The following is a 27,778-nucleotide window of genomic DNA, read 5'->3' as shown; positions in this document are numbered from 1 at the left end:
AGGACAGGACAGAGAAGGAGGCGCATTAGTCTCCTCAGCACCAGCATGTACAGCACTGAGCAGGGCAGCATCAGAGGCAGGACGGGGCAGAGGAGGAGGCAGATTATTCTCCTCAGCACCAGCAGTTTCAGCACTGAGCAGGGCAGCATCAGAGGTGGGCCGGGGCAGAGAAGGAGGCAAATTATTCTCCTCAGCACCAGCAGTTACAGCACTGAGCAGGGCAGCATCAGAGGAGGGAGGGTGCAGGAAATTAGGCGGATTATTCTCCGCAGCACCAGCAGTAACGGCACTGAGCAGGGCAGCAGCAGAGGCGGGACGGGGCAGGAAAGGAGGCAGATTATTCCCCTCATCACCAGCAGTTACAGCACTGAGCATGGCAGCATCAGAGGCGGGACGGGGCAGGGAAGGAGGCGGATTATTCTTCTCAGCACCAGCATGTACAGCACTGAGCAGGGCAGCATCAGAGTCGGGACCGGGAAGAGAAGGAGGCGGATTATTCTCCTCAGCACCAGCAGTTACAGCACTGAGCAGGACAGCATCAGAGACGGGACAGGGCAGAGGAGGAGGTGGATTATTCTCCTCCGCACCAGCAGTTACAGCACTGAGCAGGGCAGCATCAGAGGCAGGACGGGGCTGGAAAGGAGGCTGATTATTCTACTCAGCACCAGCAAATACAGCACTGAGCAGGGCAGTGTCATAGGCGGGACGGGGCAGAAAAGGAGGCAGATTATTCTACTCAGCACCAGCAGTTACAGCACTGAGCAGGGCAGCATCAGAGGCGGGACGGGACAGAGAAGGAGGAGGATTATTCTCCTCAGCACCAGCATGTACAGCACTGAGCAGGGCAGCATCAGAGGCGGGACAGGGCAGAGGAGGAGGTGGATTATTCTCCTCAGCACCAGCAGTTACAGCACTGAGCAGGGCATCATCAGAGGCAGGACGTGACAGAGAAGGAGGCAAATTATTCTCCTCAGCACCAGCAGTTACAGCACTAAGCAGGGCATCATCAGAGGCAGGACAGGGCAGAGGAGGAGGTGGATTATTCTCCTCAGCACCAGCAGTTACAGCACTGAGCAGGGCAGCATCAGAGGCGGGACGGGGCAGAGAAGGAGGTGGATTATTCTCCTCAGCACCAGCAGTTACAGCACTGAGCAGGGCAGCATCAGAGGCAGGACGTGACAGAGAAGGAGGCGGATTATTCTCCTCAGCACCTGCAGTTACAGCACTGAGCAGGGCATCATCAGAGGCAGGACGTGACAGAGAAGGATGCAAATTATTCTCCTCAGCACCAGCAGTTACGGCACTGAGCACGGCAGCATCAGAGGTGGGACGGGGTAGAGAAGGAGGTGGATTATTCTCCTCAGCACCAGCAGTTACAGCATGATCGTCGGCGACATTGGAGACGTGGCAGTCGGCGGTTCAACATAGGTAAGTATGTATGTGTCGGCATGTATGAAATAAACTTTTACTTTCATGGTGTGCGTGTCCTGTTTTTATATGGGTATTTTTTTTCCAGTAGAACTACATGTACCAGCGGGCTCGTTTTTCTCCCGCATGCTGGTACTTGTGGTTCTCCAAGTACCAGCTTGCGGGGGAGGCTTGCTGGGACTTGTAGTACTACGGAAAAAAAATATTCTTTCATTCTTCAAAAGGCTATCAGCCCCCCATCCGCAGCCCTTGGATGGGGAGGGACAGCCTCGGGCTTCACCCCTGGCCCTTGGGTGGCTGGAGGGGGGGGACCCCTTGATTGAAGGGGTCCCCACTCCTCCAGGGTACCCCGGCCAGAGGTGACTAGTTGCGTATTTAATGCCACGGCCGCAGGGCGCTGTATAAAATTGACCCCCGGCTGTGACATTATCTACCCAGCTAGTGGAGCCCGATGCTGGTGTAAAAAATACGGGGACCATTACTCTTTTTGTCCCCCGTATTTTTTGCACCAGCACCAGGCGCAGAGCCCGATGCTGGTTTTAAAAGTACGGGGGATCCCCTGTCAGTATTTCCCCCGGATTTTTAGATCCAGGACCGCCTCGAAGAGCCCAAGGCTGGTTATGCTTAGGAGGGGGGACCCCACGCAATTTTTTTTAATTTTTTTCCAGTTTTTCCCCGTTTGTTAATCATTTTTTAAAATCTAATCAAAATCCGTCAAATCGGACGGTTTTTCGACAGCGAGACTGTCGAATCCGTTTTTTTATTGAATATGTTGAATTTCGGCACCCACCTGCCGGAATTCGACGGTCGAATTGTGTCGAATTAAAAGACGGGCGAAATATTGCCGCGATTCGCCGGCAATTGCATATACCCCTATATATTTGCTGTTTCCATGTACTTCATCTCCCGTTAACTTAAATTATACACCATACTTGAGTGACCCTTCACCTTTTGCAGGAAGTGATCTACTCTCTTCCCCCCTTTTCTTGTTCTCCTGTCCCACTGCCTCTCGCTCTACAACCCTCACTGCTTCTTGCTCTCCTTCACCCAAGGGGAGCCACACCAATTGACGGTCAGTCAGGATCTTTCTCTCTCTCTCTCTCTCTCTCTCTCTCTATATATATATATTGACAAGCTGCAGTTGGGTTACAGACTGAGCGCCTAGTATCTGCCTGGTATCTGCAATGTATTTGTATTTATCTTTCTCTGACATGTGGCACCAGGATGTAAGCAGCAGATCCATTAAGTCTTGTGATTTGTGAGGTGTGGCTTCTGTGGCTCAGACTTGTTTTTCCAGCTCGATTCTATTGATATCTTGGGAATTTGGAGGCCTAATCCAGACCTTGTCCAGTGAATACCATTGCCATGAAGAAGTGCACTTTGTTTAGGTAGGTGGTACGTGTCAAAGTAATATCCACATGAATGCAGGAACCTAAAGATGCCCATACATTATCAACATATTGCCGCAATGTTCCGATTTTCTGATCTGTTTAAAAAACATGTTTATATAGCTTGATTTCCTGAACATGACCAAATATGGTCTCAGATCATTAAAGGCCGAGCAACATTTTTGGTCGGGATGGGGGTTAGATGTATGGGGCCCTAAGATTTTCCAGCAGAACATTGCCCAGAGCTTCACATTGACTATGTCAAGTTGCCTTCCTCCCATAGTACATCCTGGTGCTATCTCTTCTCCAGGTAAACCATACACATGCACCCAACTATGTAAAAGAAAACCCTACTTCATCAGGCCAGGACACCTTCTTCCATTGCTCCATGGTGCATTTCTGATGCTCACGTGCCCATTGTAGGTGCCTTTCATTAGTGGACAGGGGTCACCATGGGCACTCGGGCATTTGGTATCATAAACCAGCATTAACTGTCTCAGCAAGCTGTGCTACTGTAGATCTTCTGTGGGATTGGAGAAGACAGGCTAGCCTTCGATCCCCAAACGCATCAATAAGCCTTAGGCACCCATGACCTTGTCGCTGGTTCACGGGACGTTCATCCTTGGAACACTTTTGGTAGGGTACTAACCACTGCATATTGGGAACACTCCATAGCACCTGGCATGTTGGAGATGCTCTGACCCAGTGGTCTAGGAGCCACAATTTGGCCCTTTGCTCAGATCACTTTTTCTCTATGCTGGCTGTGTTGCAATCCACCACCCATAGAGATAAACAAGGTTACGTGTCATATTAATATGCTGAGCCACATACATATGCACCGTGTACTGTAAGATGTTCTTGTCACACTTCTAATAATCCCCACATTCTCGTAGTCACATACCTTAATTGATTTACCCACACCCCAACATTGTGCAACACAATTATTATCATTCACCGTCAGAAGAGGGGGGTTTCCAGGTGTTTTCCCCCAGGGCTGATTTGCATACTACATATCCTGTTTATCTCTGAGACACTGTTGCAGCATCTGGAGGTCTATTGTATATGTCTCTAGTTTTTTGTACTTCCACTTTAAGTTATAGACCTAAGCAGTAATTTTTGGCACGGTTCCAGGCTGCTCTGTGATGAAGTTGGGACTTGGAACTTGTTCAACAAGTAACGTGATGGATAACACTTCCCTGTGGATAGGAGGGAGGGGGACAGGGTTATATTGTGCAGGAAATAGTTAAGAGAGGAGGACGCTGGTCTCTCAGGGAGTGGTTACAGAGGGGACATCAGAGTCAACGCAGTATTTATCATATTCTGCCCATAGATCCTGATCTGGGAGTCTGAAGCAAGAGATCTTTGTGTCATCTCACTGCCTGCAGGTATGTGGCTTTATCCCCCTGTGTCTTCTTCATCCTCTCTCCTTATCATTCATACAGTGTAACAACTATGTAACAACAAGTGTCACCACTGTCGTGTGACATGGTCTCTCTGTTATTATATATCACCGACTCGTGTGTGACCCTATGAGGTTAATTAGATGACAGTTTGCAAATCTTGAACTCGCATCATGACAGTCGCACACATTGCGGCAATGTGCACACCATAAAACAGCACCGTATTTGGGTGTCCCGGTGCCCTGTACTGACCATGGAGGGGTGAGTCTGCCATCGCCGGATATAGAGCAAGAATGCTCCATAAGGCTGCGGTGTGCATGTCTCATGTGCCAGAAGGATGCTCCCAGAGGCACTGCAGAGGAGATTCTGCTGTACCACCCAGATGCAGAGCTCTGTACTCTGCGGGTCATTCCGAGTTGATATGCAAACGTATAGTCGCCGCCCACGGGGGAGTGCATTTTCGCTTTGCAAGGCTGCGATCACTTGTGCAACCAAGCGGGTACACACACACTTTGTGCAGAAAAAGACCAGCCCTGTAGTTACTTATCCTGTGCGATGAATCTAGCGACGGAGGTCCCGGAATTGACATCAGACACCCGCCCTGCAAACACCTGGACACGCCTGCGTTTTCCAAATCACTCCCAGAAAACGGTCAGTTGACAATCACAAACGCCTTCTTGTCAATCTCCTTGCGATCGGCTGTGCGAATGGATTCTTCGCTAGAACCAGTGCACAGCAGCGATGCTTTTTGTATCCATACGCCGTGCATGCGCATTGCGGTGCATACGCATGCGCAGTTTTGCCATTTTTTAAAATGATCGCTACACAGCGAACAACGGAAGCGAGCAATCAACTTGGAATGACCCCCTCAATGCATCACTAACACATAACCATACCTATCCCCCATCATTACACCTCTACATACCTGTCCTACATCATTACACCTCTACATACCTGTCCTACATCATTTACACCTCTACATACCTGTCCCACATCATTACACCTCTACATACCTGTCCCACATCATTATACCTCTACATACCTGTCATACATCATTACACCTCTACATACCTGTCCCACATCATTACACCTCTACATACCTGTCCCACATCATTACACCTCTACATACCTGTCCTACATCATTTACACCTCTACATACCTGTCCCACATCATTACACCTCTACATACCTGTCCCACATCATTACACCTCTACATACCTGTCATACATCATTACACCTCTACATACCTGTCCCACATCATTACACCTCTACATACCTGTCCTACATCATTACACCTCTACATACCTGTCCTACATCATTTACACCTCTACATACCGGTCCCACATCATTACACCTCTACATACCTGTCCCACATCATTACACCTCTACATACCTGTCCCACATCATTACACCTCTACATACCTTTCCCAAATCATTACACCTCTACACACCTGTCCCACATCATTACACCTCTACATACCTGTCCCACATCATTACACCTCTACATACCTGTCCTACATCATTACACCTCTACATACCTGTCCCACATCATTACACCTCTACATACCTGTCCCACATCATTACAACTCTACACACCTGTCCTACATCATTACACCTCACCATACCTGTCCCGCATCATTACACCTCTACATACCTGTCCCACATCATTACACCTCTACATACCTGTCCTACATCATTTACACCTCTACATACCTCTCCCCCATCATTACACCTCTACATACCTGTCCTACATCATTTACACCTCTACATACCTGTCCCCCATCATTACACCTCTACATACCTGTCCCACATCATTACACCTCTACATACCTGTCCTACATCATTTACACCTCTACATACCTCTCCCAAATCATTACACCTCTACACACCTGTCCCACATCATTACACCTCTACATACCTGTCCTACATCATTACACCTCCACATACCTGTCCTACATCATTTACACCTCTACATACCTCTCCCACATCATTACACCTCTACACACCTGTCCCACATCATTACACCTCTACATACCTGTCCTACATCATTTACACCTCTACATAACTCTCCCACATTATTACACCTCTACATACCTGTCCTACATCATTTACACCTTTACGTACCTGTCCTACATCATTTACACCTCTACATACCTCTCCCACATTATTACACCTCTACATACCTGTCCTACATCATTTACACCTCTACATACCTGTCCTACATCATTTACACCTCTACACACCTGTCCCACATCATTACACCTCTACATACCTGTCCTACATCATTACACCTCTACATACCTGTCCCACATCATTACACCTCTACATACCTGTCCCATATCATTACACCTCTACATACCTGTCCTACATCATTACACCTCTACATACCTGTCCCACATCATTACACCTCTACATACCTGTCCCACATCATTACACCTCTACATACCTGTCCCACATTGTTTACACCTCCACATACCTGTTCCACATCATTACACCTCTACATACCTGTCCCATATCATTACACCTCTACATACCTGTCCTACATCATTACACCTCTACATACCTGTCCTACATCATTACACCTCTACATACCTGTCCCACATCATTACACCTCTACATACCTGTCCTACATCATTACACCTCTACATACCTGTCCTACATCATTTACACCTCTACATACCTGTCCCACATCATTACACCTCTACATACCTGTCCCACATCATTACACCTCTACATACCTGTCCTACATCATTACACCTCTACATACCTGTCCCACATCATTACACCTCTACATACCTGTCCCACATCATTACAACTCTACACACCTGTCCTACATCATTACACCTCACCATACCTGTCCCGCATCATTACACCTCTACATACCTGTCCCACATCATTACACCTCTACATACCTGTCCCACATCATTACACCTCTACATACCTGTCCTACATCATTACACCTCTACATACCTGTCCCACATCATTACACCTCTACATACCTGTCCCACATCATTACAACTCTACACACCTGTCCTACATCATTACACCTCACCATACCTGTCCCGCATCATTACACCTCTACATACCTGTCCCACATCATTACACCTCTACATACCTGTCCTACATCATTTACACCTCTACATACCTCTCCCCCATCATTACACCTCTACATACCTGTCCTACATCATTTACACCTCTACATACCTGTCCCCCATCATTACACCTCTACATACCTGTCCCACATCATTACACCTCTACATACCTGTCCTACATCATTTACACCTCTACATACCTCTCCCAAATCATTACACCTCTACACACCTGTCCCACATCATTACACCTCTACATACCTGTCCTACATCATTACACCTCTACATACCTGTCCTACATCATTTACACCTCTACATACCTCTCCCACATCATTACACCTCTACACACCTGTCCCACATCATTACACCTCTACATACCTGTCCTACATCATTTACACCTCTACATAACTCTCCCACATTATTACACCTCTACATACCTGTCCTACATCATTTACACCTCTACATACCTGTCCTACATCATTTACACCTCTACACACCTGTCCCACATCATTACACCTCTACATACCTGTCCTACATCATTACACCTCTACATACCTGTCCCACATCATTACACCTCTACATACCTGTCCCACATCATTACACCTCTACATACCTGTCCCACATTGTTTACACCTGCACATACCTGTCCCACATCATTACACCTCCACATACCTGTTCCACATCATTACACCTCTACATACCTGTCCCATATCATTACACCTCTACATACCTGTCCTACATCATTACACCTCTACATACCTGTCCTACATCATTACACCTCTACATACCTGTCCCACATCATTACACCTCTACATACCTGTCCTACATCATTACACCTCTACATACCTGTCCCACATCATTACACCTCTACATACCTGTCCCACATCATTACAACTCTACACACCTGTCCTACATCATTACACCTCACCATACCTGTCCCGCATCATTACACCTCTACATACCTGTCCCACATCATTACACCTCTACATACCTGTCCCACATCATTACACCTCTACATACCTGTCCTACATCATTACACCTCTACATACCTGTCCCACATCATTACACCTCTACATACCTGTCCCACATCATTACAACTCTACACACCTGTCCTACATCATTACACCTCACCATACCTGTCCCGCATCATTACACCTCTACATACCTGTCCCACATCATTACACCTCTACATACCTGTCCTACATCATTTACACCTCTACATACCTCTCCCCCATCATTACACCTCTACATACCTGTCCTACATCATTTACACCTCTACATACCTGTCCCCCATCATTACACCTCTACATACCTGTCCCACATCATTACACCTCTACATACCTGTCCTACATCATTTACACCTCTACATACCTCTCCCAAATCATTACACCTCTACACACCTGTCCCACATCATTACACCTCTACATACCTGTCCTACATCATTACACCTCTACATACCTGTCCTACATCATTTACACCTCTACATACCTCTCCCACATCATTACACCTCTACACACCTGTCCCACATCATTACACCTCTACATACCTGTCCTACATCATTTACACCTCTACATAACTCTCCCACATTATTACACCTCTACATACCTGTCCTACATCATTTACACCTCTACATACCTGTCCTACATCATTTACACCTCTACACACCTGTCCCACATCATTACACCTCTACATACCTGTCCTACATCATTACACCTCTACATACCTGTCCCACATCATTACACCTCTACATACCTGTCCCACATCATTACACCTCTACATACCTGTCCCACATTGTTTACACCTGCACATACCTGTCCCACATCATTACACCTCCACATACCTGTTCCACATCATTACACCTCTACATACCTGTCCCATATCATTACACCTCTACATACCTGTCCTACATCATTACACCTCTACATACCTGTCCTACATCATTACACCTCTACATACCTGTCCCACATCATTACACCTCTACATACCTGTCCTACATCATTACACCTCTACATACCTGTCCTACATCATTTACACCTCTACATACCTGTCCCACATCATTACACCTCTACATACCTGTCCTACATCATTTACACCTCTACATACATGTCCCACATCATTACACCTCTACACACCTGTCTCACATCATTACACCTCTACATACCTGTCCCACATCATTACACCTCACCATACCTGTCCCACATCACTACACCTCTACACACCTGTCCCACATCATTTACACCTCTACACACCTGTCTCACATCATTACACCTCCACATACCTGTCCTACATCATTACACCTCTACACACCTGTTCTACATCATTACACCTCTACATACCTGTCCTACAACATTACACCTCCACATACCTGTCCCACATCATTACACCTCCACATACCTGTCCCACATCATTACACCTCTACCTACCTGTCCCACATCATTTACACCTCTACATACCTGTCCCACATCATTACAACTCTACACACCTGTCCTACATCATTACACCTCACCATACCTGTCCCGCATCATTACACCTCTACATACCTGTCTCTCATCATTACACCTCTACACACCTGTCCTACATCATTACACCTCACCATACCTGTCCCGCATCATTAAACCTCTACATACCTGTCCCGCATCATTACACCTCTACATACCTGTCCCACATTATTTACACCTCTACATACCTGTCCCACATCATTACATCTCGACATACTTGACCCACATCATTACACCTCTACATACCTGTCCCACATCATTACACCTCTACATACCTGTCCTACATCATTTACACCTCTACATACCTCTCCCCCATCATTACACCTCTACATACCTGTCCTACATCATTTACACCTCTACATACCTGTCCCCCATCATTACACCTCTACATACCTGTCCCACATCATTACACCTCTACATACCTGTCCTACATCATTTACACCTCTACATACCTCTCCCACATCATTACACCTCTACACACCTGTCCCACATCATTACACCTCTACATACCTGTCCTACATCATTACACCTCTACATACCTGTCCCACATCATTTACACCTCTACATACCTCTCCCACATCATTACACCTCTACACACCTGTCCCACATCATTACACCTCTACATACCTGTCCTACATCATTTACACCTCTACACACCTGTCCCACATCATTACACCTCTACATACCTGTCCTACATCATTTACACCTCTACATACCTGTCCTACATCATTTACACCTCTACATACCTCTCCCCCATCATTACACCTCTACATACCTGTCCTACATCATTTACACCTCTACATACCTGTCCCCCATCATTACACCTCTACATACCTGTCCCACATCATTACACCTCTACATACCTGTCCTACATCATTTACACCTCTACATACCTCTCCCAAATCATTACACCTCTACACACCTGTCCCACATCATTACACCTCTACATACCTGTCCTACATCATTACACCTCTACATACCTGTCCTACATCATTTACACCTCTACATACCTCTCCCACATCATTACACCTCTACACACCTGTCCCACATCATTACACCTCTACATACCTGTCCTACATCATTTACACCTCTACATAACTCTCCCACATTATTACACCTCTACATACCTGTCCTACATCATTTACACCTTTACATACCTGTCCTACATCATTTACACCTCTACATACCTCTCCCACATTATTACACCTCTACATACCTGTCCTACATCATTTACACCTCTACATACCTGTCCTACATCATTTACACCTCTACACACCTGTCCCACATCATTACACCTCTACATACCTGTCCTACATCATTACACCTCTACATACCTGTCCCACATCATTACACCTCTACATACCTGTCCCACATCATTACACCTCTACATACCTGTCCCACATTGTTTACACCTGCACATACCTGTCCCACATCATTACACCTCTACATACCTGTCCTACATCATTACACCTCTACATACCTGTCCTACATCATTTACACCTCTACATACCTCTCCCACATCATTACACCTCTACACACCTGTCCCACATCATTACACCTCTACATACCTGTCCTACATCATTTACACCTCTACATAACTCTCCCACATTATTACACCTCTACATACCTGTCCTACATCATTTACACCTTTACATACCTGTCCTACATCATTTACACCTCTACATACCTCTCCCACATTATTACACCTCTACATACCTGTCCTACATCATTTACACCTCTACATACCTGTCCTACATCATTTACACCTCTACACACCTGTCCCACATCATTACACCTCTACATACCTGTCCTACATCATTACACCTCTACATACCTGTCCCACATCATTACACCTCTACATACCTGTCCCACATCATTACACCTCTACATACCTGTCCCACATTGTTTACACCTGCACATACCTGTCCCACATCATTACACCTCCACATACCTGTTCCACATCATTACACCTCTACATACCTGTCCCATATCATTACACCTCTACATACCTGTCCTACATCATTACACCTCTACATACCTGTCCTACATCATTACACCTCTACATACCTGTCCCACATCATTACACCTCTACATACCTGTCCTACATCATTACACCTCTACATACCTGTCCTACATCATTTACACCTCTACATACCTGTCCCACATCATTACACCTCTACATACCTGTCCTACATCATTTACACCTCTACATACATGTCCCACATCATTACACCTCTACACACCTGTCTCACATCATTACACCTCTACATACCTGTCCCACATCATTACACCTCACCATACCTGTCCCACATCACTACACCTCTACACACCTGTCCCACATCATTTACACCTCTACACACCTGTCTCACATCATTACACCTCCACATACCTGTCCTACATCATTACACCTCTACACACCTGTTCTACATCATTACACCTCTACATACCTGTCCTACAACATTACACCTCCACATACCTGTCCCACATCATTACACCTCCACATACCTGTCCCACATCATTACACCTCTACCTACCTGTCCCACATCATTTACACCTCTACATACCTGTCCCACATCATTACAACTCTACACACCTGTCCTACATCATTACACCTCACCATACCTGTCCCGCATCATTACACCTCTACATACCTGTCTCTCATCATTACACCTCTACACACCTGTCCTACATCATTACACCTCACCATACCTGTCCCGCATCATTAAACCTCTACATACCTGTCCCGCATCATTATACCTCTACATACCTGTCCCACATTATTTACACCTCTACATACCTGTCCCACATCATTACATCTCGACATACTTGACCCACATCATTACACCTCTACATACCTGTCCCACATCATTACACCTCTACATACCTGTCCTACATCATTTACACCTCTACATACCTCTCCCCCATCATTACACCTCTACATACCTGTCCTACATCATTTACACCTCTACATACCTGTCCCCCATCATTACACCTCTACATACCTGTCCCACATCATTACACCTCTACATACCTGTCCTACATCATTTACACCTCTACATACCTCTCCCACATCATTACACCTCTACACACCTGTCCCACATCATTACACCTCTACATACCTGTCCTACATCATTACACCTCTACATACCTGTCCCACATCATTTACACCTCTACATACCTCTCCCACATCATTACACCTCTACACACCTGTCCCACATCATTACACCTCTACATACCTGTCCTACATCATTTACACCTCTACATAACTCTCCCACATTATTACACCTCTACATACCTGTCCTACATCATTTACACCTCTACATACCTGTCCTACATCATTTACACCTCTACATACCTCTCCCACATTATTACACCTCTACATACCTGTCCTACATCATTTACACCTCTACATACCTGTCCTACATCATTTACACCTCTACACACCTGTCCCACATCATTACACCTCTACATACCTGTCCTACATCATTACACCTCTACATACCTGTCCCACATCATTACACCTCTACATACCTGTCCCACATCATTACACCTCTACATACCTGTCCCACATTGTTTACACCTGCACATACCTGTCCCACATCATTACACCTCCACATACCTGTTCCACATCATTACACCTCTACATACCTGTCCCATATCATTACACCTCTACATACCTGTCCTACATCATTACACCTCTACATACCTGTCCTACATCATTACACCTCTACATACCTGTCCCACATCATTACACCTCTACATACCTGTCCTACATCATTACACCTCTACATACCTGTCCTACATCATTTACACCTCTACATACCTGTCCCACATCATTACACCTCTACATACCTGTCCTACATCATTTACACCTCTACATACATGTCCCACATCATTACACCTCTACATACCTGTTCCCCATCATTACACCTCTACATACCTGTCCCACATCATTACACCTCACCATACCTGTCCCACATCACTACACCTCTACACACCTGTCCCACATCATTTACACCTCTACACACCTGTCTCACATCATTACACCTCCACATACCTGTCCTACATCATTACACCTCTACACACCTGTTCTACATCATTACACCTCTGCATACCTGTCCTACAACATTACACCTCCACATACCTGTCCCACATCATTACACCTCCACATACCTGTCCCACATCATTTACACCTCTACATACCTGTCCTACATCATTACACCTCTACCTACCTGTCCCACATCATTACACCTCTACATACCTGTCCCACATCATTACACCTCTACATACCTGTCCCACATCATTACACCTCTACATACCTGTCCTACATCATTACACCTCTACATACCTGTCCTACATCTTTACACCTCTACATACCTGTCCCACATCACTACACCTCTACATACCTGTCCTACATGATTACACCTCTACATACCTGTCCCACATCATTACACCTCTACATACCTGTCCTACATCATTACACCTCTACATACCTGTCCTACATCATTTTTCCTCTACATACATGTCCCACATCATTACACCTCTACATACATGTCCCACATCATTACACCTCTACATACCTGTCCCACATCATTACACCTCTACATACCTGTCCTACATCATTACACCTCTACATACCTGTCCCACATCATTACACCTCTACATACCTGTCCCACATCATTACACCTCTACATACCTGTCCCACATCACTACACCTCTACATACCTGTCCTACATCACTACACCTCTACATACCTGTCCCACATCATTACACCTCACCATACCTGTCCCACATCATTACACCTCTACATACCTGTCCCACATCATTACACCTCTACATACCTGTCCCACATCACTACACCTCTACATACCTGTCCTACATCATTTACACCTCCACATACCTGTCCCACATAATTTACACCTCTACATACCTGTCCCAATTCATTACACCTCCACATGCCTGTCCCACATAATTTACACCTCCACATACCTGTCCAACATCATTTCACCTCTCCATACCTGTCCCACATCATTACACCTCTACATACCTGTCCCACATCATTACACCTCCACATACCTGTCACACATCATTACACCGCCACTTACCTGTCACACATCATTACACCTCCACATACCTGTCCAACATCATTACACCTCTACATACCTGTTCCCCATCATTACACCTCTACATACCTGTCATACATCATTTACACCTCTACATACCTGTCCTACATCATTTACACCTCTACATACCTGTCCTTCATCATTACACCTCCACATACCTGTCCCACATAATTTATACCTCTACATACCTGTCCTACATCATTACACCTCCACATACCTGTCCCACATCATTACACCTCCACATACCTGTCCCACATCATTACACCTCTCCATACCTTCCCACATCATTACACCTCCACATACCTGTCCCACATCATTACACCTCCACATACCTGTACAACATCATTACACCTCCACATACCTGTCCCACATCATTACACCTCTACATACCTGTCCTACATCATTACACCTCCACATACCTGTCCCACATCATTTCACCTCCACATACCTGTCCCACATCAATACACCTCTCCATACCTGTCCCACATCATTACACCTTCACATACCTGTCCCACATCATTACACCTCCACATACCTGTCCCACATCATTACACCTCTACATACCTGTCCCACATCATTACACCTCCACATACCTGTCCAACATCATTACACCTCCACTTACCTGTCACACATCATTACACCTCCACATACCTGTACCCCATCATTACACCTCATCATACCTGTCCCACATCATTACACCTCTACATTCCTGTCCCACATCATTACACCTCCACATACCTGTCCCCCATCATTACACCTCATCATACCTGTCCCACATGATAACACCTCTACATACCTGTCCCCCATCATTACACCTCCACATACCTGTCCAACAGCATAACACCTCTACATACCTGTCCTCCTTCATTACACCTCTACATACCTGTCCCACATCATTACACCTCCACTAACTTGTCCCACATCATTACACCTCTACATACCTGTCCCAAATCATTACACCTCTACATACCTGTCCCCCATCATTACACCTCTACATACCAGTCCCACATCATTACACCTCTACATACCTGTCCTACATCATTACACCTCTACATACCTGTCCAACATCATTACACCTCTACATACCTGTCCTACATCATTACACCTCTACATACCTGTCCTACATCATTACACCTCTACATACCTGTCCTACATCATTACACCTCTACATACCTGTCCTACATAATTTACACCTCTACATACCTGTCCAACATCATTACACCTCTACATACCTGTCCTACATCATTTACACCTCTACATACCTGTCCCACATCATTACACCTCTACATACCTGTCCCACATCATTACACCTCACCATACCTGTCCCACATCATTACACCTCTACATACCTGTCCCACATCATTACACCTCTACATACCTGTCCCACATCACTACACCTCTACATACCTGTCCTAAATCATTTACACCTCTACATACCTGTCCCACATCATTACACCTCTAAACACCTGTCCCACATCATTACACCTCACCATACCTGTCCCACATCATTACACCTCTACATTCCTGTCCCACATCATTACACCTCACCATACCTGTCCCACATCATTACACCTCTACATACCTGTCCCACATCAATACACCTCTACATACCTGTCCCACATCACTACACCTCTACATACCTGTCCCACATCACTACACCTCTACATACCTGTCCCACATCATTACACCTCACCATACCTGTCCCACATCATTACACCTCTACATACCTGTCCCACATCATTACACCTCTACATACCTGTCCCACATCACTACACCTCTACATACCTGTCCTACATCATTTACACCTCCACATACCTGTCCCACATAATTTACACCTCTACATACCTGTCCCAATTCATTACACCTCCACATGCCTGTCCCACATAATTTACACCTCCACATACCTGTCCAACATCATTACACCTCTCCATACCTGTCCCACATCATTACACCTCCACATACCTGTCACACATCATTACACCGCCACTTACCTGTCACACATCATTACACCTCCACATACCTGTCCAACATCATTACACCTCTCCATACCTGTTCCCCATCATTACACCTCTACATACCTGTCCTACATCATTTACACCTCTACATACCTGTCCTACATTATTTACACCTCTACATACCTGTCCTACATCATTACACCTCCACATACCTGTCCCACATCATTACACCTCCACATACCTGTCCCACATCATTACACCTCTCCATACCTTCCCACATCATTACACCTCCACATACCTGTCCCACATCATTACACCTCCACATAACTGTACAACATCATTACACCTCCACATACCTGTCCCACATCATTACACCTCTACATACCTGTCCTACATCATTACACCTCCACATACCTGTCCCACATCATTACACCTCCACATACCTGTCCCACATCAATACACCTATCCATACCTGTCCCACATCATTACACCTCCACATACCTGTCCCACATCATTACACCTCCACATACCTGTCCCACATCATTACACCTCTACATACCTGTCCCACATCATTACACCTCCACATACATGTCCAACATCATTACACCTCCACTTACCTGTCACACATCATTACACCTCCACATACCTGTCCCCCATCATTACACCTAATCATTCCTGTCCCACATGATTACACCTCTACATACCTGTCCCCCATCATTACACCTCCACATACCTATCCAACATCATTACACCTCTACATACCTGTCCTACATCATTACACCTCCACATACCTGTCCCACATCATTACACCTCCACATACCTGTCCCACATCATTACACCTCTACATACCTGTCCCACATCATTACACCTCTACATACCTGTCCTACATCATTACACCTCTATATATCTGTCCTACATCATTACACCTCTATATATCTGTCCTACATCATTACACCCCTACATACCTGTCCAACATCGTTACACCACTACATACCTGTACTACATCATTACACCTCTACATACCTGTCCTACATCATTACACCTCCACATACCTGTACCACATCATTACACCTCCACATACCTGTCCCACATCATTACACCTCTACATACCTGTCCTACATCATTAAACCTCCACATACCTGTCCCACATCATTACACCTCTACATACCTGTCCCCCATCATTACACATCTACATACCTGTCCCACATCATTACACCTCCACATACCTGTCCCACATCATTACACCTCCACATACCTATCCCACATCATTACACCTCTACATACCTGTCCAACATCATTAAACCTCCACATACCTGTCCCACATAATTACACCTCCACATACCTGTCCCACATCATTACACCTCTACATACCTGTCCCCCATCATTACACCTCTACATACCTGGCCCACATCATTACACCTCTACATACCTGTCCTACATTATTACACCTCTATATATCTGTCCTACATCAATACACCTCTATATATCTGTCCTACATCATTACACCCCTACATACCTGTCCAACATCGTTACACCTCTACATACCTGTACTACATCATTACACCTCTACATACCTGTCCCCCATCATTACACCTCTACATACCTGTCCTACATCATTACACCTCTACATACCTGTCCTACATCATTACACCTCCACATACCTGTCCCACATCATTACACCTCAACATACCTGTCCTACATCATTACACCTCTACATACCTGTCCTACATAATTACACCTCTACATGCCTGTCCCACATCATTACACCTCTACATTCCTGTCCCACATCATTACACCTCTACATACCTGTCCCACATCATTACACCTCTACATGCTGTCCCACATCATTACACCTCTACATACCTGTCCTACATCATTACACCTCCACATACCTGTCCCACATAATTACACCTCTACATACCTGTCCCACATCATTACACCTCTACATGCCTGTCCCACATCATTACACCTCTACATACCTGTCCTACATCATTACACCTCCACATACCTGTCCCACATAATTTACACCTCTACATACCTGTCCTACATCATTACACCTCCACATACCTGTCCCACATAATTTACACCTCCACATACCTGTCCAACATCATTACACCTCTCCATACCGGTCCCACATCATTACACCTCCACATACCTGTCCCACATCATTACACCTCTCCATACCTGTCCCACATCATTACACCTCCACTTACCTGTCACACATCATTACACCTCCACACACCTGTCCAACATCATTACACCTCCACTTACCTGTCCCACATCATTACACCTCCACATACCTGTCCAACATCATTACACCTCCACATACCTGTCCAACATCATTACACCTCCACATACCTGTCCCACATCATAACACCTCCACATACCTGTCCCCCATCATTACACCTCATCATACCTGTCCCACATGATTACACCTGTACATACCTGTCCCCCATCATTACACCTCCACATACCTGTCCAACATAATAACACCTCTACATACCTGTCCAACATCATTACACCTCTACATACCTGTCCTCCTTCATTACACCTCTACATACCTGTCCCACATCCTTACACCTCCACTTACTTGTCCCACATCATTACACCTCTACATACCTGTCCCCCATCATTACACCTCTACATACCTAACCTACATCATTACACCTCTACATACCTGTCCTACATCATTACACCTCCACATACCTGTCCCACATCATTACACCTCCACATACCTGTCCCACATCATTACACCTCTACTACCTGTCCTACATCATTAAACCTACACATACCTGTCCCACATCATTACACCTCCACATACCTGTCCCACATCATTACACCTCTACATACCTGTCCCCCATCATTACACCTCCACATACCTGTCCCACATCATTACACCTCTACATACCTGTCCCACATCATTACACCTCTACATGCCTGTCCCACATCATTACACCTCTATATACCTGTCCTACATCATTACACCTCCACATACCTGTCCCACATAATTTACACCTCTACATACCTGTCCTACATCATTACACCTCCACATACCTGTCCCACATAATTTACACCTCCACATACCTGTCCAACATCATTACACATCTCCATACCTGTCCCACATCATTACACCTCCACATACCTGTCCCACATCATTACACCTCTCCATACCTGTCCCACATCATTACACCTCCACATACCTGTCCCACATCATTACACCTCCACATACCTGTCCCACATCATTACACCTCTACATACCTATCCCCCATCATTACACCTCTACATACCTGTCCCACAACATTACACCTCTACATACCTGTCCTACATCATTACACCTCTATATATATCTGTCCTACATCATTACACCTATATATATCTGTCCTACATCATTACACCCCTACATACCTGTCCAACATCGTTACACCTCTACATACCTGTACTACATCATTACACCTCTACATACCTGTCCCCCATCATTGCACCTCTACATACCTGTCCAACATCATTACACCTCTACATACCTGTCCTAAATCATTACACCTCTACATACCTGTCCTACATAATTACACCTCTACATGCCTGTCCCACATCATTACACCTCTACATTCCTGTCCCACATCATTACACCTCTACATACCTGTCCCACATCATTACACCTCTACATGCCTGTCCCACATCATTACACCTCTACATACCTGTCCCACATCATTACACCTCTACATGCCTGTCCCACATCATTACACCTCTATTTACCTGTCATACATCATTACACCTCACCATACCTGTCCCACATCATTACACCTCTACTTACCTGTCCTACATCATTACAACTCTACATACCTGTCCCACATCATTACACCTTTACATACCTGTCCCACATCATTACACCTCTACTTACCTGTCCTACATCATTACATCTCTACTTACCTGTCCTACATCATTACACCTCTACATACCTGGCCTACATCATTACACCTCTACTTACCTGTCCCCCATCATTACACCTCTACATTCCTGTCCCACATCATTACACCTCTACATACCTGTCCCACATCATTACACCTCTACATACCTCTCCTACATCATTACATCTCTACTTACCTGTCCTACATCATTATACCTCTATATACCTGTCCTACATCATTATACCTCTACATACCTGTCCCACATCATTACACCTCTACATACCTGTCCCACATCATTACACCTCTACATACCTGGCCTACATCATTACACCTCTACTTACCTGTCCCCCATCATTACACCTCTACATACCTGTCCCACATCATTACACCTCTACATACCTGTCCCACATCATTACACCTCTACATACCTGTCCTACATCTTTACACCTCTACATACCTGATCCACATCATTACACCTCTACATACCTGTCCCACATCATTACACCTCTACATACCTCTCCTACATCATTACATCTCTACTTACCTGTCCTACATCATTACACCTCTACATACCTGTCCCACATAATTACACCTCTGCTTACCTGTCCTACATCATTACACCTCTACATTCCTGTCCCACATCATTACACCTCACCATACCTGTCCCACATCATAACACCTCCACATACCTGTCCCACATCATTACACCTCTACATACCTGTCCCACATCATTACACCTCTACATTCCTGTACCACATCATTACACCTCTACATACCTGTCCCACATCATTACACCTCACCATACCTGTCCCACATCATTACACCTCACCATACCTGTCCCACATCATAACACCTACACATACCTGTCCCACATCATTACACCTCTACATACCTGTCCCACATCATTACACCTCTACATTCCTGTCCCACATCATTACACCTCTACATACCTGTCCTACATCATTACACCTCACCATACCTGTCCCCCATCATTACACCTCTACATACCTGTCCCACTTCATTACACCTCTACATACCTGTTCCCCATCATTTACACCTCTACATACCTGTTCCCCATCATTACTCCTCTACATACCTGTTCCACATCATTACACCTCTACATACCTGTCCTACATCATTACACCTCCACTTACCTGTCCCACATCATTACACCTCTACATACCTGTCCGACATCATTACACCTCTACATACCTGTCCCACATCATTACACCTCTACATACCTGGCCTACATCATTACACCTCTACTTACCTGTCCCCCATCATTACACCTCTACATACCTGTCCCACATCATTACACCTCTACATACCTGTCCCACATCATTACACCTCTACATACCTGTCCTACATCATTACACCTCTACATACCTGTCCCACATCATTACACCTCTACATACCTGTCCCACATCATTACACCTCTACATACCTCTCCTACATCATTACATCTCTACTTACCTGTCCTACATCATTACACCTCTACATACCTGTCCCACATAATTACACCTCTACTTACCTGTCCTACATCATTACACCTCTACATTCCTGTCCCACATCATTTACACCTCACCATACCTGTCCCACATCATAACACCTCCACATACCTGTCCCACATCATTACACCTCTACATACCTGTCCCACATCATTACACCTCTACATTCCTGTACCACATCATTACACCTCTACATACCTGTCCCACATCATTACACCTCACCATACCTGTCCCACATCATTACACCTCACCATACCTGTCCCACATCATAACACCTCCACATACCTGTCCCACATCATTACACCTCTACATACCTGTCCCACATCATTACACCTCTACATTCCTGTACCACATCATTACACCTCTACATACCTGTCCCACATCATTACACCTCCACGTACCTGTCCCGCATCATTACACCTCTACATACCTGTCCCCCATCATTACACCTCACCATACCTGTCCCGCATCATTACACCTCTACATACCTGTCCCGCATCATTACACCTCTACATACCTGTCCAACATCATTACACCTCTACATACCTGTCCCACATCATTACACCTCTACATACCTGTCCCACATCATTACACCTCACCATACCTGTCCCATATCATTTACACCTCTACATACCTGTCCCATATCATTACACCTCTACACTCCTGTCCTACATCATTACACCTCACCATACCTGTGCCACATTATTTAACACATTGTAGAACAATTTCACCCTTGTACAGGACTTGTCAATATTGACCAGTTGATACTGTTTAAACCACTCAAAGTGTGTGGTCATTCACAAGGAGTTGTGTGCCAGAGGTCCTGCACTGCGTTCTGACATTGTTACCTTAGAATAAATATTTTCTTTATCTTTTCAGCTGCTAATGGGCTGTACAGAAAATAGAAATGTGAATGTTGTGGGAAAATGCAATTACTGAATACAATGTAAAAATAGCTCTCAGGCACCTAATTTTCTCCTAATTGAATTGTCCCTATATCTACTGAGCAGCTGATGAGTGGTGGTCCCCTGCCAGGTGTGCACTACGTCATTTATTACTAGTTATTTATATAGCGCACACATATTCTGTAGCGCTTTGCAGAGAATATTCTGCCATTTACATCAGTCCCTGCACCAGCAGAGCTTACAATCTCTTCCTAGCACACACACGCACGCACGCACGCACGCACGCACGCACACACACACACACACACACACACACACACACACACACACACTGCGGTTAGTGTTTGTCAGGAGCCATTCAGGAGCCAATAAATGCTACCAGTATATTTTAACAGTAAATTTTAGGAATGTGATATGAAACCGGAGCACCCAATGGAAACCCGCACAAGCATGGGGAGAACATACAAACTCCAACACAGTTAGGGCTATGGTGGAATTGAACCCAAACCTGTGGTGCTGTGCGGTAGTAATGCATACTTGCGCATTTACTATGTGCTAAGAGACCCCTTGCAGGCCTGCCACAGAAACTATTCCCACTCTACGGGTGCCGTGGACACCCACGGGTGGGAATAGCCCTGGTGCGCTGGGATTCCGGCGGGTGGCATTAAACAAATCGGGTGCCTGTCACAATCCTGACTAAAATCAAATCATTCGGTGACTTACCTCTGCCATCTGTCCTGTATCCTGTGTGTTTTCTGCTGGCTGGGATAAACAGCTCGCCAGAACCATTAGTTCCCTGAGTGCTGAGTTCTCTATCTGGAAAGTGAGAATTGCTAACGAGCTGCACTTGTGTTGATTAACCTTTTGTGTGAATGCTGAATTCAACAAGTCTCTTCACGCTGTCCTATGCTTCCGTGCCAGCATCCACAAGTCCAGTGGTCACCAGATACAACTCCTTGTGCTCTCAGGCCTGCGGCCATTATTGTCTATTTCTGCAAACTTCACCACTCCGGGGTTCCCTCCAAAAACCAGCTATGGACGTCACCATGACAGTTCCTGGTCATCTGACCTTCCTGGGCCCAATCCAGAATCACTTCCTCGTCATGTGAATCCCTCATCCAGTCAGCTGTGATCAAGGGGTATAAGTTCCAAGTCCCAGCACTGGCAAGCTGTCAGTGCTTTGTTGTCTCTTAGTCTGTAGTGAGCGACTGCATCTTCAGCTGTATTAGACAGTGCTATTACCATCACAGCACCACCTGGCTGATATTAAAGGGCCATAACACTGTCTCCATCTCAGCATGTCCAAGTGCACTGGTGTACCATCCTAGTGCACCGAAAGACTCTTCTGCATTCCATCGCGGCATCTATGCCTTGTTGGTTCCGTCAAGCATTCTGAACTCCTACCTTGTTGGTTCCGCCCAACATCCAGAAAACCTGCATTGCTGACTCCACTCAGCATTCACAGAAAACCTATTCTTCTGGTTCCATCCAGCACTCCAGAAAACCTGCATTGCTGTCTTCATCCAGCATTCCAGAAAATCTGCATTGCTGTCTTCATCCAGCATCTAGAAAACCTGCTGTGCTGGTTCCGCCCAGCCTTCTGCAAATCTACTATGCTGGTCCCGTCCAGCATTCCGAAGTCCTGCCTTGCTGGTCTCGTCCAGCATTCCGAAGTCCTGCCTGAAGTCCTGCCTTGCTGGTCCCGTCCAGCATTCCAAAGTCCTGCCGTGCTGGTCCCGTCCAGCATTCCAAAGTCCTGCCGTGCTGGTCCCGTCCAGCATTCCAAAGTCCTGCCGTGCTGGTCCCGTCCAGCATTCCGAAGTCCTGCCTTGCTGGTCTCGTCCAGCATTCCGAAGTCCTGCCTGAAGTCCTGCCTTGCTGGTCCTGTCCAGCATTCCGAAGTCCTGCCGTGCTGGTCCCGTCCAGCATTCCAAAGTCCTGCCGTGCTGGTCCCGTCCAGCATTCCAAAGTCCTGCCGTGCTGGTCCCGTCCAGCATTCCAAAGTCCTGCCGTGCTGGTCCCGTCCAGCATTCCGAAGTCCTGCCTTGCTGGTCTCGTCCAGCATTCCGAAGTCCTGCCTGAAGTCCTGCCTTGCTGGTCCTGTCCAGCATTCCGAAGTCCTGCTGTGCTGGTCCGTCCAGCATTCCAAAGTCCTGCCGTGCTGGTCCCGTCCAGCATTCCAAAGTCCTGCTGTGCTGGTCCCGTCCAGCATTCCAAAGTCCTGCCGTGCTGGTCCCGTTGAGCATTCCAAAGTCCTGCCGTGCTGGTCCCGTCGAGCATTCCAAAGTCCTGCCGTGCTGGTTCCGTCGAGCATTCCAAAGTCCTGCCGTGCTGGTTCCGTCGAGCATTCCAAAGTCCTGCCGTGCTGGTTCCATCCAGCATTTAAAGTCCTGCAGTGCTGGTTCCATCCAGCATTCCAAAGTCCTGCCGTGTAGGAAAGCCAATTCCGACATCTGGAGTACCTGCTGTGGTGGTTCCGCGCAGCCTTCTGCAAATCTACTCCGCTGGTTTCGTTCAGCATCTGGAAAACCTGCTGTGCTGGTTCCACCCAGCATTCTACATTTCTTCCTTGCTGGCTTCACCCAGCATTCTGACTTTCATCACCAGAACATTTCAGTCTTCAGAAAGACAATCTGTATTGGTGACAACCCAGCTATCTATTGCACTGGTGGGTCACTCCACCAGTGTTCCAGTAGTCTCTTAGCTGGTCAACTTCTACCCTAATCTCTCAGCCAACCTGCAACGTCTGCCTGAGTAGATAATTTATAAAGCCTGCCCAGTTTTGTCCATAACTCTCAAGACCAGACCCAGTATCTAGTCCTAGTCCGGATTCACAAATAACTACAGTCGTGACAGCACCATTATCGGCCAGACAGAAAATGGGGCAAGTCTCCCAGAGCCAGATTCTACCCCCCGATCCCCCTGCAGCTGCCCACTTCCCCCTGCAGCCCCCAGTTCCAGCTCGAGGGTCACTTCTTCCTTCCCCACAGCCCCTGTAAGCCTCCCTTGTCCCCATCACACAGCCCTTCTCTGCAGAGCCGGCCCTAGCCAATTTGATGCCCAAGGCAAGATTTTAGCTGGTGCCCCCTAGCACCGCTGCTAGTTCCGCATCTGACCCAGCAACCCTCAGGCAGTGGGGCCCACTGTGAGTTTACCCTGTGCCCTTGTGGCCCAGTCTAACCCTGCATAATGCCGCACAGTAATGCACCTTACACATATGCCCTACATTAGTAATGCTAGCTAGTAGCTTTTTTTGATAAAACTTTTGCTTGCTGGCAGTCAGTGTGTGCCACTGCAGCTCCCCTAATCCCTGACTGCGCTTTGTGACGTGGGGGTGGCAGGCTGGGTGGCGCCGTGGCTGTAGGGAGACCGTATCTCCGCAAAGGCCCATGGGAGGAGGAGCTACTGCTAATGGTCATGTGCAGCAACCCTCCTCCTGCAGCTATTTTTGAAGCTGCCCCCCCTCCCCCCGCTGCCCTTAATGACTGTTCCTAGCCCATCAGATCCTGCTGCTGAGAGCTCCGATTGCGGTAGCTAGCCCAAAGCGGGACCTCTGCCCAGGGGCAGATCTAGAAGAAAATGACAGGGGGCACCATGCAACTTATAGTATTCATGGTGTGGGTATATGCTTGCACTCTCACCCACTAAAGGGGCATGATCTTGCTGCAAGGGACGTGGCCTCACAGGGTATGCCTTCCGTTGCAAGTCTCACCCCTTATATTCGCTTTTTGGATGCAAATACATATGCCCAAATACTGTGCACTTGCTGGTTGGACACAGAAAGCAGCAATGTATGGATACTGCCATACTTGCTGGTTACACAAAAAGTCCAGAAACAAACATGTAGCAACTGTCCGCTCTCTACACTGTTTAGTTTGTTTGTTGGTGTCTGTTTACCCCCGGAAACTGCAGCCCTTTATTTTATACTGTGGGAGGGATATGCTCTGCCCTCCAGTCTGACGCGTCCGAAAGTCTCACTGCACTGACGTTTCATATAGAAATAGCGCAACACCTTACTGACCACGTTACAGTTCTGGGGGAAGGGGAATTCTACGACATGGACTGGTTGAGAAATAAAGGGTGGGGAGAACACTGCCCATGTTACAAGAATTCGAGGGACAAACTAGGCCCGAGAATAAATAAGCGTCCTGGGTTTTTTAAAGAAGGAGCCTAGGGCAAGGAGGGAGAGAAAAGGGGAGGGGAGGGGAGGGGGGGGGGGGATAGAGCAGGTAGCATAGCAGCATCCTATAGGTAAGAGGGGGAGGAGAGTTACCTGGGAGGTACAAAAGAGCAGGAGTGCCAGGCAGGCTCCCTCTTTCAGGCTGATCAAGGATACAAGAAGGCACCCACCTCACAGCTCCTGGAATCAAGGGAAAGGAATAAGTACAATTTTATTATAAGCCCCCTCTCATACACTTCAGTTATACACACACTGCAGCCCAAAATCTAGACCCCCCTCCTTACAGTTCACCACAAAATATACTCACTGCACCAAACGCAGCCCAGTCATCTAGCGCCCGCACACCAGAATGCCCAGACCCAGAAGGAATGCCCCCGCCCCCCGGCGCCTCATCCAGGCG

At 46.4% G+C, this 27,778-nt stretch overlaps 2 protein-coding genes across 2 annotated transcripts in view; both read left to right on the top strand.

Moving 5' to 3' along the window:
• LOC134934145 (phospholipid scramblase 2-like) overlaps window positions 1–24,330 on the top strand; it is a 79,879-nt gene extending 55,549 nt beyond the window's left edge. The window contains exon 7 of the mRNA XM_063929644.1: window positions 24,167–24,330. Within this exon, the coding sequence (XP_063785714.1) occupies window positions 24,167–24,330 (164 nt within the window). The remainder of the gene's footprint in view (window positions 1–24,166) is intronic.
• Window positions 4,026–27,778, top strand: part of LOC134934143 (keratin, type I cytoskeletal 9-like) — a 55,406-nt gene continuing 31,653 nt past the window's right edge. Inside the window, exon 1 of the mRNA XM_063929643.1 lies at window positions 4,026–4,201. The gene's annotated coding sequence lies outside the window, so the exon portion shown is untranslated. The remainder of the gene's footprint in view (window positions 4,202–27,778) is intronic.

This window comes from Pseudophryne corroboree, chromosome 6 (genome assembly GCF_028390025.1).
Source record: "Pseudophryne corroboree isolate aPseCor3 chromosome 6, aPseCor3.hap2, whole genome shotgun sequence".
Classification (NCBI taxonomy): domain Eukaryota; kingdom Metazoa; phylum Chordata; class Amphibia; order Anura; family Myobatrachidae; genus Pseudophryne; species Pseudophryne corroboree.
The sequence above is the reverse complement of the archived record's forward strand: the minus strand, read 5'-3'. Positions and strand labels throughout refer to the sequence as shown.